Here is a 13,849-nt window from a genome sequence, read left to right as displayed (position 1 = left end):
CTTCCCCCCCCTTTCTCCCTCCTGTTACTAGTGTGGTCTTAGTGACGTGCTGAAGGCAAGGGTAGCAGAGTTGGGGTTAAGTAGAATTGAAGGCAGTCAATTCAGGAAGTAAACTGAAAATCCAATTCACTAATATGTTTTGTTGTTGTATATTTTCAATGAATTCTAAATATTCTGAAAGTAGAAGCTGTTTATACATTTTTTAAACATTTATCCATTTTGAAATTTTACATTCAAATCACTTCCTGAATTGATTGCCTTCAATTTCTTATTGACCCCAAACATGCAAAGCAGTGATGTCTCAGAGCGAGGGGGAGGTGCTGGCTCTACCGGCCCCAGAGAACAGGGAGGAGGAGACGGACAAGGTTTTGGATGGTCTGGGCCAGGAGGAGAGCCCAGACTCAACCCCAGCAGAGCAGCCTGACAGTGGGGACGAGTGGGACACAGACTTGGAGGCTGATGGTACTACTGGAGCTGTTTGTGTGTGTGTGTGTGTGTGTGTGTGTGTGTGTGTGTGTGTGTGTGTGTGTGTGTGTGTGTGTGTGTGTGTGTGTGTGTGTGTGTGTGTGTGTGTGTGTGTGTGTGTGTGTGTGTGTGTGAGAGAGAGAGAAAGAGGGTGGGAGGGAGGGAGATGTGTGAGTGTGTTTGTGTGAGTGAGTGTATGTGTATTTCACCAAACACTACAGTACATACATTTTTACATTTTCAAAACACCACAGTACATCAAATGTGACTTTTTAATAGCTTTTCAGAGATTCTCCATGTCTGCCTTTGGTCCAGTAACCATCTCCTCTCCTCTCTTCTCATCTCCCCCTCTCCTCTCCTTTCCTTTCCTTTTCTCTCCTCCCCCTCCTTTTCTCCTCCTTTCCTCTCCTCTCCTTTCCTCTCCTCCTTTCCTTTCCTCTCCTTGCCTGTCCCTCCTCTCCCTCCTCTCCTTTCCTCCCTTCCTCCTCCTCTCCCACTTCTCCTCTCCTCTCACTCTCTCCTTCTCTCCTTCTTTCCTTTCCTCTCTTTTTCTCTCCTCTCCTCTCCTCTCCTCTCCTCTCCTCTCCTCTCCTCTCCTCTCCTCTCCTCTCCTCTCCTCTTCTCACCTCCCCCTCTCCTTTCCTTTCCTCTCTTTTCCTCTCCTCTCCTCCTCATTTAATTTCCTCTCCTTTCCTCACCTCTCCTGTCCCCTTCTCCTCTCCTCCCTCTCCTCTGCTTTCCTTTCCCCTCCCTCCCTTCTCCTCTCCTCTCTTCCCTCCCCCTCCATTTCCTCTTGTTTCCTCTCCTCTCATCCTCCAGAGCTGGTTAGGAGAGACAGGCTGGTCTCCCCTACAGAGCTCTACCTGGTGGCCTGTCGTCTGACGGCTGTGATCCCCTGCTCCTACGTCCTCCGTCAGCTAGCCTCCACCACCCTGGACCTCAACGAGCAGAGCACCCTGGACCTCAACCATCATGGCCTGGGACCGCTGGGGGCTAAAGCCCTGGCCATCACCCTCCTGGTGAGTAGAATGAACCCTTCACCATGGGGTTGGGATAAAGAGAGGGGGAAACTGTCGTTTCATTTTGATACTTTCAAGCCTAGGCCTCAAAAATACTTGACATACACCGACATATACCGACCATCTATCTGTATAGCAGAGTTATAATTTTAGTGCTGCAGAGATCTCTTGTTATGCTCATCGAGGGTTGGTGGTATGTTGACTGTAGGGAGATACAGTAGATAACTTGGTTGTATCTGTATGTGTTGCCATATAGAGCGATGTGCAGATCAGTAACCTGGAGCTGAAGGACAACTACCTTCTGGCTGAGGGGACTGGCTACCTCATGGAGATGTTCAAGGAGAACTTTACTATTCAGAGTCTAGTACGTATAGAATAGTATTATAGAATAGTATTATAGAATAGTATTATAGTATTATAGAATAGTATTATAGAATAGTATTATAGTATTATATAATAGTATTATAGTATTATAGTATTATAGAATGGTATTATATAATAGTATTATAGAATAGTATTATAGTATTATATAATAGTATTATAGAATAGTATTATATAATAGTATTATAGTATTATAGAATACTATTAAAGAATAGTATTATAGTATTATAGAATACTATTAAAGAATAGTATTATAGAATATTATTATACAATAGTATTATAGTATTATAGAATAGTATTATAGTATTAAAGAATAGTATTATAGAATAGTATTATAGTATTATATAATAGTATTATAGAATAGTATTATAGTATTATAGAATACTATTAAAGAATAGTATTATAGAATATTATTATACAATAGTATTATAGTATTATAGAATAGTATTATAGAATAGTATTATAGAATAGTATTACAGAATAGTATTATAGAATAGTATTATATTATTAAAGAATAGTATTATAGAATAGTATTATAGTATTATAGAATAGTATTATATTATTAAAGAATAGTATTATAGAATAGTATTATATTATTAAAGAATAGTATTATAGAATAGTATTATATTATTAAAGAATAGGATTATAGAATAGTATTATAGTATTATAGCATAGTATTATAGTATTATAGAATAGTATTATAGAATAGTATTATATTATTAAAGAATAGTATTATAGAATAGTATTATAGTATTATAGGATAGTATTATAGTATTATAGAATAGTATTATAGAATAGTATTATAGTATTATAGAATAGTATTATATTATTATAGAATAGTATTATAGAATAGTATTATAGTATTATAGAATAGTATTATAGAATAGTATTATAGTATTAAAGAATAGTATTATAGAATAGTATCATAGTATTAAAGAATAGTATTATAGAATAGTATTACAGAATAGTATTATAGAATAGTATTGTATGGTTATCTTTATGGGTAAGCCTTCCCAGAAGAGTGGAGTCTGTTATAGCAGCAAAGGGGGGACCAACTCCATATTAATGCCCATGATTTTGGAATGAGATGTTAGACGAGCAGGTGTCCACACACCTTTGGTCATGCAGTTTATACGTCTCTGGTTTCTACCAGTGTTAAATAATTTCTTCCACCAGAGGGTGACATAGCCTAGGTTACCAATGCCAGAGCCATAACATCAGAGCAAGGTTACTTGAGTTTTGTGATTTCCTATTCGTTTTGATTTATATTCGTTTTTAGATTTTTATTAGGAATTCAGTTTAGTTACAGTTCGTTTTCAGACTTGATTTACTCGTTTTAATTCAGTTTCAGTTCTATAAAAACATATCTATTTCGTTTTTATATTATTTAGCTTCAGTTCTAGATTATGGATAGGAGGCTAGGAGCAATGCATATGTTGTAGACCTATAGCAGGGGTATTTCAGTACTATTTATTAATGTATTGTAGACCTATAGCAGGGGTATTTCAGTACTATTTATTAATGTGTTGTAGACCTATAGCAGGGGTATTCCAGTACTATTTATTAATGTTGTAGACCTATAGCAGGGGTACTGCAGTACTATTTATTAATGTGTTGTAGACCTATAGCAGGGGTATTTCAGTACTATTTATTAATGTGTTGTAGACCTATAGCAGGGGTACTGCAGTACTATTTATTAATGTGTTGTAGACCTATAGCAGGGGTACTGCAGTACTATTTATTAATGTGTTGTAGACCTATAGCAGGGGTACTGCAGTACTATTTATTAATGTGCTGTAGACCTATAGCAGGGGTACTGTAGTACTATTTATTAATGTGTTGTAGACCTATAGCAGGGGTATTTCAGTACTATTTATTAATGTGTTGTAGACCTATAGCAGGGGTACTGCAGTACTATTTATTAATGTGTTGTAGATCTATAGCAGGGGTACTGCAGTACTATTTATTAATGTGTTGTAGACCTATAGCAGGGTTATTTCAGTACTATTTATTAATGTTGTAGACCTATAGCAGGGGTACTGCAGTACTATTTATTAATGTGTTGTAGACCTATAGCAGGGGTACTGCAGTACTATTTATTAATGTATTGTAGACCTATAGCAGGGCTATTTCAGTACTATTTATTAATGTGTTGTAGACCTATAGCTTGGACCATGTTAGTTTGTTGTTGATCTGGACGCCAAGGAACTTGAAGCTCTCAACCTGCTCCACTGCAGCCCCATCGATGAGAATGGGGGTGTGCTCGGTCGTCTTTTTCCTGTCGTCCACAATCATCTCCTTAGTTTTGATCACGTTGAGGGATAGGAGGTTATTGTCCTTGCATCACATGGTCAGGTCTCTGACCTCCTCCCTATAGGCTGTCTCATCGTTGTCAGTGATCAGGCCTAACACTGTTGTGTCATACACACGTTTAGCAGATGTTAATGCGAGTGTAGCAAAATGTTTGTGATTCTACTTCCGACTATGCAGTAAGAGGGCTGAGAACACACCCTTGTGGGGCCCCAGTGTTGAGGATCAGCGGGGTGGAGATGTTGTTTCCTACCTTCACCAGCTGGAGGCGGCCCGTCAGAAAGTCCAGGACCCAGTTGTACAGGGCGGGGTCGAGACCCAGGGTCTCGAGCTTAATGACGAGTTTGGAGTTACTATGGTGTTAGACTAGTCTCTCAAAGCACTTCATGATGACAGAAGTCATTGCAATGGGACGGCAGTCATTTGGTTCAGTTACCTAAGCTTTCTTGGGAACAGGAACAATGGTGGCCATCTTGAAACATGTGGGGACAACAGAGTGGGACAGGGATTGATTGAATATGTCCGTAAACACACCAGCCAGCTGGTCTGCGCATGTTCTGAGGACGCGGCTAGGGATGCCATCTGGGCCAGCAGCCTTGCGAGGGTTACCACGTTTAAATGTTTTACTTACGTTTGCCACGGAGAAGGAGAGCCCACAGGCTTTGGTAGCGGGCCATGTCAATGGCACCGTATTGTCCTCGAGCAAAGAAGTTGTTTAATTTGTCTGGGAGCAAGATGTAAATGTCCGCAACGAGGCTGGTTTTCTGTTTGTAATCCGTGATTGACTGTAGACCCTGCCACATACGTGTTTAATCCATTGAATTGCGACTCTACTTTGTCTCTATACTGACGCTTTGCTTGTTTGATTGCCTTGCAGAGGGAATAGCTGCACTGTTTGTATTCGGTCATGTTTCCGGTCGCCTTGCCCTGATTAAAAGCGATGGTTCGCACTTTCAGTTTTACACGAATGCTGCCATCAATCCACGGTTTCTGGTTCGGCAAGGATTTAATAGTCACAGTGGGTACGACATCTCCGATGCATTGCTAGTAAACTCGCTCACCGAGTCAGCGAATACATCAATGTTGTTGTCTGAGACTATCTGGAACATATCCCAGTCCACGTGATCGAAGCAATCTTGAAGCATGGAATCCGATTGGTCAGAACAGCGTTGTATTGACCTGAGCATGGGCGTTTCCTGTTTTGGTTTCTGTGTATAGGCTGGGAGCAACAAAATGGAGTCATGGTCAGATTTTCCGAAGGCAGGGCGGGGGAGGGCTTTGTATGCATCGCAGAAGTTCTAGTAGCAATGATCCAGAATGCTACCAGCTCGTGTCATGCATTCGATATGCTGATAGAATTTAGGAAGTCTTGTTCGCAGGTTAGCTTTGTTAAAATCCCCAGCTACAATAAATGCAGCCTCAGGATATGTGGTTTCCAGTTTACATAGTCCAGTTATTTCAGGGCCGACGAGGTATCTGCTTGCGGGGGGGATATACACGGCTGTGACTATTATCGATGAGAATTCTCTTAGAAGATATTGCGGTTGGCATTTGATTGTAAGGAATTCTAGGTCAGGTGAACAAAAGGACTTGAGTTCCTGTATGTTTTGATTACACCATGAGTTGTTAATCATAAGGCATACACCCCACCCTTCTTCTTACCAGAGAGATATTTGTTTCTGTCGGCGTGATGCGTGTTGAAAGCGGGTGGCTGTACCGAATCTGACAATATTTCCTGAGTGAGCCATGTTTCAGTGAAACAGAGAATGTTACAATCTCTGATGTCTCTCTGGAAGACAACTCATGCCTTAATTTCGGTCCACCTTGTTAACTAGAGATTGGACATTGGCGAGTAATATACTCGGAAGCGGTGGATGGTGTGCTCGCCTTCTGAGTCTGACCCTTAGGCCGCTCCGTCAGCCTCTCCTGCAGCGACCACACTGTTTTGGGTCGGTCGGCCTCTGGGATAAGATTGCATGTCCAGGGTGGAAGGTCTGAACAAAAGATCTGCGTGGGGAAAGTTGTATTCCTGGTCGTAATGACAGTAAATTGACATCGCTTTTATATCCAATAGTTCACACAAAATAAAAATGTAAAGTGAACGCGTTTCCATCGTATTTTCAAGTCGATCGATTTGTTAAATGGCAAATGTCCTCTGGTCTTGGGAAGTAGCCTAGTCCCTAGCCAATAGGCTGTGGCGGTAGGCTAGTCCCTAGCCAATAGGCTGTGGCGGTAGCCTAGTCCCTAGCCAATAGGCTGTGGCGGTAGCCTAGTCCCTAGCCAATAGGCTGTGGCGGTAGGCTAGTCCCTAGCCAATAGGCTGTGGCGGTAGGCTAGTCCCTAGCCAATAGGCTGTGGCGGTAGGCTAGTCCCTAGCCAATAGGCTGTGGCGGTAGCCTAGTCCCTAGCCAATAGGCTGTGGCGGTAGGCTAGTCCCTAGCCAATAGGCTGTGGCGGTAGCCTAGTCCCTAGCCAATAGGCTGTGGCGGTAGGCTAGTCCCTAGCCAATAGGCTGTGGCGGTAGCCTAGTCCCTAGCCAATAGGCTGTGGCGGTAGCCTAGTCCCTAGCCAATAGGCTGTGGCGGTAGGCTAGTCCCTAGCCAATAGGCTGTGGCGGTAGGCTAGTCCCTAGCCAATAGGCTGTGGCGGTAGCCTAGTCCCTAGCCAATAGGCTGTGGCGGTAGCCTAGTCCCTAGCCAATAGGCTGTGGCGGTAGGCTAGTCCCTAGCCAATAGGCTGTGGCGGTAGGCTAGTCCCTAGCCAATAGGCTGTGGCGGTAGGCTAGTCCCTAGCCAATAGGCTGTGGCGGTAGGCTAGTCCCTAGCCAATAGGCTGTGGCGGTAGCCTATTCCCTAGCCAATAGGCTGTGGCGGTAGCCTAGTCCCTAGCCAATAGGCTGTGGCGGTAGCCTAGTCCCTAGCCAATAGGCTGTGGCGGTAGCCTAGTCCCTAGCCAATAGGCTGTGGAGGTAGCCTAGTCCCTAGCCAATAGGCTGTGGCGGTAGGCTAGTCCCTAGCCAATAGGCTGTGGCGGTAGGCTAGTCCCTAGCCAATAGGCTGTGGCGGTAGGCTAGTCCCTAGCCAATAGGCTGTGGCGGTAGGCTAGTCCCTAGCCAATAGGCTGTGGCGGTAGCCTAGTCCCTAGCCAATAGGCTGTGGCGGTAGGCTAGTCCCTAGCCAATAGGCTGTGGCGGTAGGCTAGTCTACATGGTGAGATTATTAAGGATAAGAGCCAACAGCTCGCGTGTACAATACGGGTAGGCTGTGGCGGTAGGCTAGTCTACATGGTGAGATTATTAAGGATAAGAGCCAACAGCTCGCGTGTACAATACGGGTAGGCTGTGGCGGTAGGCTAGTCTACATGGTGAGATTATTATGGATAAGAGTGAGAATATTTTTATTTGTCATATGGCAGTCAAGAATCGATCATCATGTCACCAGGATCAGACACTCAATATTTATTGGAAAGGAGCATCAAGATCACCGTGCACTTCCACCAACCTTTTGAAGCTAATCATAACTTATTTCATTTGTAGCGTAATAAATTGCATGGTTTCCGGAGTCGTAGTGGGAGGACCACACACCATGTCACCACGTGACTCCAAGTTTACTTTGATATGATGGTTATTATTTACGTTTACATTTAAGTCATTTAGCAGACGCTCTTATCCAGAGCGACTTACAAATTGGTGCATTCACCTTATGACATCCAGTGGAACAGCCAGTCCTGGAGGAACTCACACTTGCTGCGTTTCATTCTCACTCCGTATTTCTCCAGTCTTGACATCACTTTGTCCAGCACTACAAGGTGCTCTCCAATGGTTGGTGCTGACACGAGGATGTCGTCCATGAAGCACACAACATGGTCTATACCGTCCAAGATCTGATCCATTGTTTGTTGGAATATCGCTGGAGCTGTCGAGATTCCATAGGCCAAGCGATTGAATCTGAATAGCCCCTTGTGTGTATTGATGGTCAGATACTGTTCTGACTCCGGATCCAGCTTACATTTACATTTAAGTCATTTAGCAGACGCTCTTATCCAGAGCGACTTACAAATTGGTGCATTCACCTTATGACATCCAGTGGAACAGCCACTTTACAATAGTGCATCTAAATCTTTTAAGGGGGGTGAGAAGGATTACTTTATCCTATCCTAGGTATTCCTTAAAGAGGTGGGGTTTCAGGTGTCTCCGGAAGGTGGTGATTGACTCCGCTGTCCTGGCGTCGTGAGGGAGTTTGTTCCACCATTGGGGGGCCAGAGCAGCGAACAGTTTTGACTGGGCTGAGCGGGAACTGTACTTCCTCAGTGGTAGGGAGGCGAGCAGGCCAGAGGTGGATGAACGCAGTGCCCTTGTTTGGGTGTAGTGCCTGATCAGAGCCTGGAGGTACTGAGGTGCCGTTCCCCTCACAGCTCCGTAGGCAAGCACCATGGTCTTGTAGCGGATGCGAGCTTCAACTGGAAGCCAGTGGAGAGAGCGGAGGAGCGGGGTGACGTGAGAGAACTTGGGAAGGTTGAACACCAGACGGGCTGCGGCGTTCTGGATGAGTTGTAGGGGTTTAATGGCACAGGCAGGGAGCCCAGCCAACAGCGAGTTGCAGTAATCCAGACGGGAGATGACAAGTGCCTGGATTAGGACCTGCGCCGCTTCCTGTGTGAGGCAGGGTCGTACTCTGCGGATGTTGTAGAGCATGAACCTACAGGAACGGGCCACCGCCTTGATGTTATTTGAGAACGACAGGGTGTTGTCCAGGATCACGCCCAGGTTCTTAGCGCTCTGAGAGGAGGACACAATGGAGTTGTCAACCGTGATGGCGAGATCATGGAACGGGCAGTCCTTCCCCGGGAGGAAGAGCAGCTCCGTCTTGCCGAGGTTCAGCTTGAGGTGGTGATCCGTCATCCACACTGATATGTCTGCCAGACATGCAGAGATGCGATTCGCCACCTGGTCATCAGAAGGGGGATTATATTAATATTTGCGCAGAAAGGCTTTTCCACTACCATTTCTCACATAATTCATTTTACAGACACAAAAAGATCCCACCCTGTCGAACGAATAAATTATCTTTTTTTAAAAACAATTTTACAGAAACTTCCTGTTTCCATCACAGCTGATGTAAAATATATAGTATAACTTTACTAGCATAACAACTGATGTAAAATATATATTATGACTTTACTAGCATAACAGCTGATGTAAAATATATAGTATAACTTTACTAGCATAACAACTGATTTAAAATATATAGTATGACTTTACTAGCATAACAACTAATTTAAATATATAGTATAACTTTGACTTTACTAGCATAACAACTGATGTAAAATATATAGTATGACTTTACTAGCATAACAACTGATGTAAAATATATAGTGTGACTTTACTAGCATAACAACTGATGTAAAATATATATTATGACTTTACTAGCATAACAACTGATTTAAATATATAGTATGACTTTACTAGCATAACAACTGATGTAAAATATATAGTATAACTTTACTAGCATAACAACTGATTTAAAATATATAGTATGACTTTACTAGCATAACAACTGATGTAAAATATATAGTATGACTTTACTAGCATAACAGCTGATGTAAAATATATAGTATAACTTTACTAGCATAACAACTGATTTAAAATATATAGTATGACTTTACTAGCATAACAACTAATTTAAATATATAGTATGACTTTACTAGCATAACAACTGATGTAAAATATATAGTATGACTTTACTAGCATAACAACTAATTTAAATATATAGTATGACTTTACTAGCATAACAACTAATTTAAATATATAGTATGACTTTACTAGCATAACAACTGTAGATGGAAACGTGGTTACAAACTAGGCCTATTTGAAACATTGACATCTACTGGCAGCATTTACCAGCCAGATTCATCAGGTCGAAAACCCCATTAGATTTGTGCCCCCCCCCATTTTGCAGTCAAAGACAATAGTTTAATTATAGTTGTAGTTTTTCAAATGTTTTTCCAAATGATTTAATTTGACTAAATATTTTTTCCAATTTTAGTTTCAGTTTTCGTAAAAAAATACAATGACCTTCTTACAGAGTATTTACATGTGACTCTGGTTTTACGCGTCAAACCACGGCCCAATCCCAAATCGACCGATCTGTGTGTAGTAGCTGACAGGAAATTTGTCTTTTTCCAGAACCTCTCCAACAACCACCTCCAGTCAGCAGGATCTAAACGCATCTGTAAAATGCTGTTAGACAATGTCTCCGTCAAATCAATCAACCTATCAGGTGCTGTATAGTTGTATCTATGGCCTACTGTATACACACACGTTCAATCGTTGTCTACATGTATGTAAACATTCAAGCTTTCCTCAACCAGGAAATGGGTTCGTCGACGCTGATGCCAAAAGGTTGGCTGACGCTCTGGCAGTAAGTTATCTTTTTATATCTGTCATAAATCACCAGGAGGGCGTTTCAAGCAACACATACAAAGAGCTACTGTAGAAATCTGGTAACTTTCCACAAATTCCCTGTTTTGTGGTGGTGGTTGGGGGTTAGCAGATTTGTGCAACCCTATGACTCTTCCCCCTCCAACAGAACAACTACAGGCTGAAAGACCTGGACCTGAGTCACAACCAGTTCTGTGACACGGGAGGAGAACACCTGGGACAGATGCTAGGTGAGACGGTGGATGTGGCTGGATTGCATTAGTGGAAACCAAGACCGTTCTCAGGGCAGGTTTACGAGCAGAAGTTACTTTTCGTAGCAGGTTAGGAGAATTTAGATTAAGGTTTGGAAAAGGGCTAGGGTTCGCTAAAATGCTACAATTGTCAACGACGCGCCGCCAACATATCTAGATACAACCTGCCCTGAGAACAGTCTTTGTTTCCACTATGCTGCGTCGATGTGTCCCTGTCAAATGGCACCCTATTCCCTATGGGCCCTGGTCAAATAGCACCCTATTCCCTATGGGCCCTGGTCAAATAGCACCCTATTCCCTATGGGCCCTGGCCAAATGGCACCCTATTCCCTATGGGCCCTGGTCAAATAGCACCCTATTCCCTATGGGCCCTGGTCAAATAGCACCCTATTCCCTATGGGCCCTGGTCAAAAGCACCCTATTCCCTATGGGCCCTGGTTAAATGGCACCCTATTCCCTATGGGCCCTGGTCAAATAGCACCCTATTCCCTATGGGCCCTGGTTAAATGGCACCCTATTCCCTATGGGCCCTGGTCAAATAGCACCCTATTCCCTATTGGCCCTGGTTAAATGGCACCCTATTCCCTATGGGCCCTGGTCAAATAGCACCCTATTCCCTATGGGCCCTGGTTAAATGGCACCCTATTCCCTATGGGCCCTCGTCATATAGCACCCTATTCCCTATGGGCCCTGGTCAAATAGCACCCTATTCCCTATGGGCCCTGGTCAAATAGCACCCTATTCCCTATGGGCCCTGGTTAAATGGCACCCTATTCCCTATGGGCTCTGGTCAAATAGCACCCTATTCCCTATGGGCCCTGGCACCCTATTCACTATTTAGTGTACTACATTTGACCAGGGCCCATAGGGAATAGGGTACCATTTGACCAGGGCCCATAGGGAATAGGGTGCTATACGACGAGGGCCCATAGGGAATAGGGTGCCATTTGGGATGCATTGGGAGTGTTACTCCAATTACAGGTCCCGAGGGACACCTGTGAGTGCATGTTTCCTCTCCATACTTCTGATCAACAGCACTCAATCTGATAATTGATGAATATGACATCTCGTCACTTTTGCCTGGACCAATTGTAAAATCCCTTTTTTCCCCAACTGATTTGTTGATTGGCACGTTTTTCTTTCCTCTCAGCCAATAACGAGGGCCTGGAGATGCTGGACCTGAGCTGGAACCATTTGAGGATGAGTGGAGCCGTGACACTGTGTGCTGGACTAAAGGTAAGTCTTAGTATTATCTGACTAAAAGTCATAGAAACGCTGACCTCCGCTGTCCACTCCTCTTCTGTCCACTCCTCTTCTGTCCACTCCTCTTCTGTGCCACAATCTCCTCCCCTATCCACCCTCCTCCCCCATCCTCCTCCCCTATCCACCCTCCTCTCCCATCCTCCTCCCCTATCCACCCTCCTCTCCCATCCTCCTCCCCTAACCACCCTCCTCTCCCATCCTCCTCTCTAAATCCCCTCCCCTATCCACGCTCCTCTCCCATCCTCCTCCCCTCCTTTCCCATCCTCCTCTCTAAATCCCCTCCCTATCGACCCTCGATCCTCCTCCCCTCCTCTCCCACCCTCCTCTCTAAATCTCCTCCCTTCCCTTATCCACCCTCCTCTCCCAACCTCCTCTCTAAATCTCGTCCCCTATCCACCTCCTCTCCCATCCTCCTCCCTCCTCTCCCACCCTCCTCTCTAAATCTCCTCCCTTCCCCTATCCACCCGCCTCTCCCATCCTCCTCTCTAAATCTCCTCCTCTCCCCTATCCACCCTCCCTCTCCCATCCTCCTCCCCTCCTCTCCCATCCTCCTCTCTAAATCCCCTCCCCTATCCACCCTCCTCTCCCATCCTCCTCCCCTCCTCTCTCCTCCTCTCTAAATCTCCTCCCCTCCCCTATCCACCCTGCTCTCCCATCCTCCTCCCCTCCTCTCTCCTCCTCTCTAAATCTCCTCCCCTCCCCTATCCACCCTCCTCTCCCATCCTCCTCCCCTCCTTTCCCATCCTCCTCTCTAAATCCCCTCCCCTATCGACCCTACGATCCTCCTCCCCTCCTCTCCCATCCTCCTCTCTAAATCTCGTCCCCTATCCACCCTCCTCTCCCATCCTCCTCCCCTCCTCTCCCATCCTCCTCCCCTCCTTTCCCATCCTCCTCTCTAAATCTCTTAACCAGGCTCTAAGGCACCTCTACCTGTCTGTACCACAGTTATTGCCATTCTTCTGAAAAAAAGGGTGAAAAATAAGTAATTTAAAAGAGGACCAGAACCTATGATATAAATAATCAAGGACTTGCGACTATACAGTTATATCTGCAAAATGTACTGTATAATTTTGACATAATTAGTATTTTTCAAGTCCCAGATCTCAGAACTGTTTTGGTGTTGTCTTCCTCTTTCATGAACCAATAAGAATGTCACCTTACATACAATTACTTTTGATTGACAACCCAGCATTGTGTGATTGGATTGCAGATAGTACAGTATAGCACCAAGTTAAAAGGTGTTTTTATCTGAAATAGCTCACATTGTAAAGGACAACCTAAAGAGCAACTCTAAATGAATAACACATTTTTTGGGGGACCAAAATGACAGATAGAACATTATATTCCAACAAGAAATGACTAGACATCCCTCCCTTCCCCTCCTCCAGGTGAATGTAACCCTGAAGCAGTTGGACCTGTCCTGGAACGGGTTTGGCAGTGCCGGGGCGCAGGCTCTGGGGGAGGCCTTACGTCACAACAACACACTGGTGCACCTGGACCTCAGCAACAACCGGGTCTCAGACGAGGGCACCGCTCTGCTCTGTAACGGCCTGGCCGCTAACGACAGCCTCAGGATCCTACGGGTGGGTTTAGTTTAGTTTATTAGGATACTCATTAGTTGTTGCACATGCAGCAGCTACTCTTCCTGGTGTGGGTGCTTATGAATGCGTTACGTATGTGTTATGTATGGGGTTATAAATGTGTTATGAAGTCTCAGACGA

General features: G+C 44.3%; 1 protein-coding gene across 1 annotated transcript in view; it reads left to right on the top strand.

Annotated features, from left to right (window-relative positions):
* The first annotated feature begins 296 nt into the window (after positions 1–296).
* Positions 297–13,849, top strand: part of LOC135574646 (leucine-rich repeat-containing protein 74A-like) — a 25,114-nt gene continuing 11,561 nt past the window's right edge. The window contains exons 1-8 of the mRNA XM_065026094.1: positions 297–462; positions 1,285–1,484; positions 1,741–1,848; positions 10,360–10,453; positions 10,545–10,594; positions 10,763–10,844; positions 12,016–12,101; positions 13,517–13,711. Of these exons, the coding sequence (XP_064882166.1) occupies positions 297–462; positions 1,285–1,484; positions 1,741–1,848; positions 10,360–10,453; positions 10,545–10,594; positions 10,763–10,844; positions 12,016–12,101; positions 13,517–13,711 (981 nt within the window). The remainder of the gene's footprint in view (positions 463–1,284; positions 1,485–1,740; positions 1,849–10,359; positions 10,454–10,544; positions 10,595–10,762; positions 10,845–12,015; positions 12,102–13,516; positions 13,712–13,849) is intronic.

Source organism: Oncorhynchus nerka, linkage group LG13, assembly GCF_034236695.1.
Source record: "Oncorhynchus nerka isolate Pitt River linkage group LG13, Oner_Uvic_2.0, whole genome shotgun sequence".
NCBI classification, from domain to species: Eukaryota; Metazoa; Chordata; class Actinopteri; order Salmoniformes; family Salmonidae; genus Oncorhynchus; species Oncorhynchus nerka.
Note: the sequence above shows the minus strand (reverse complement) of the source record. Positions and strands in the feature narration are given on the sequence as shown.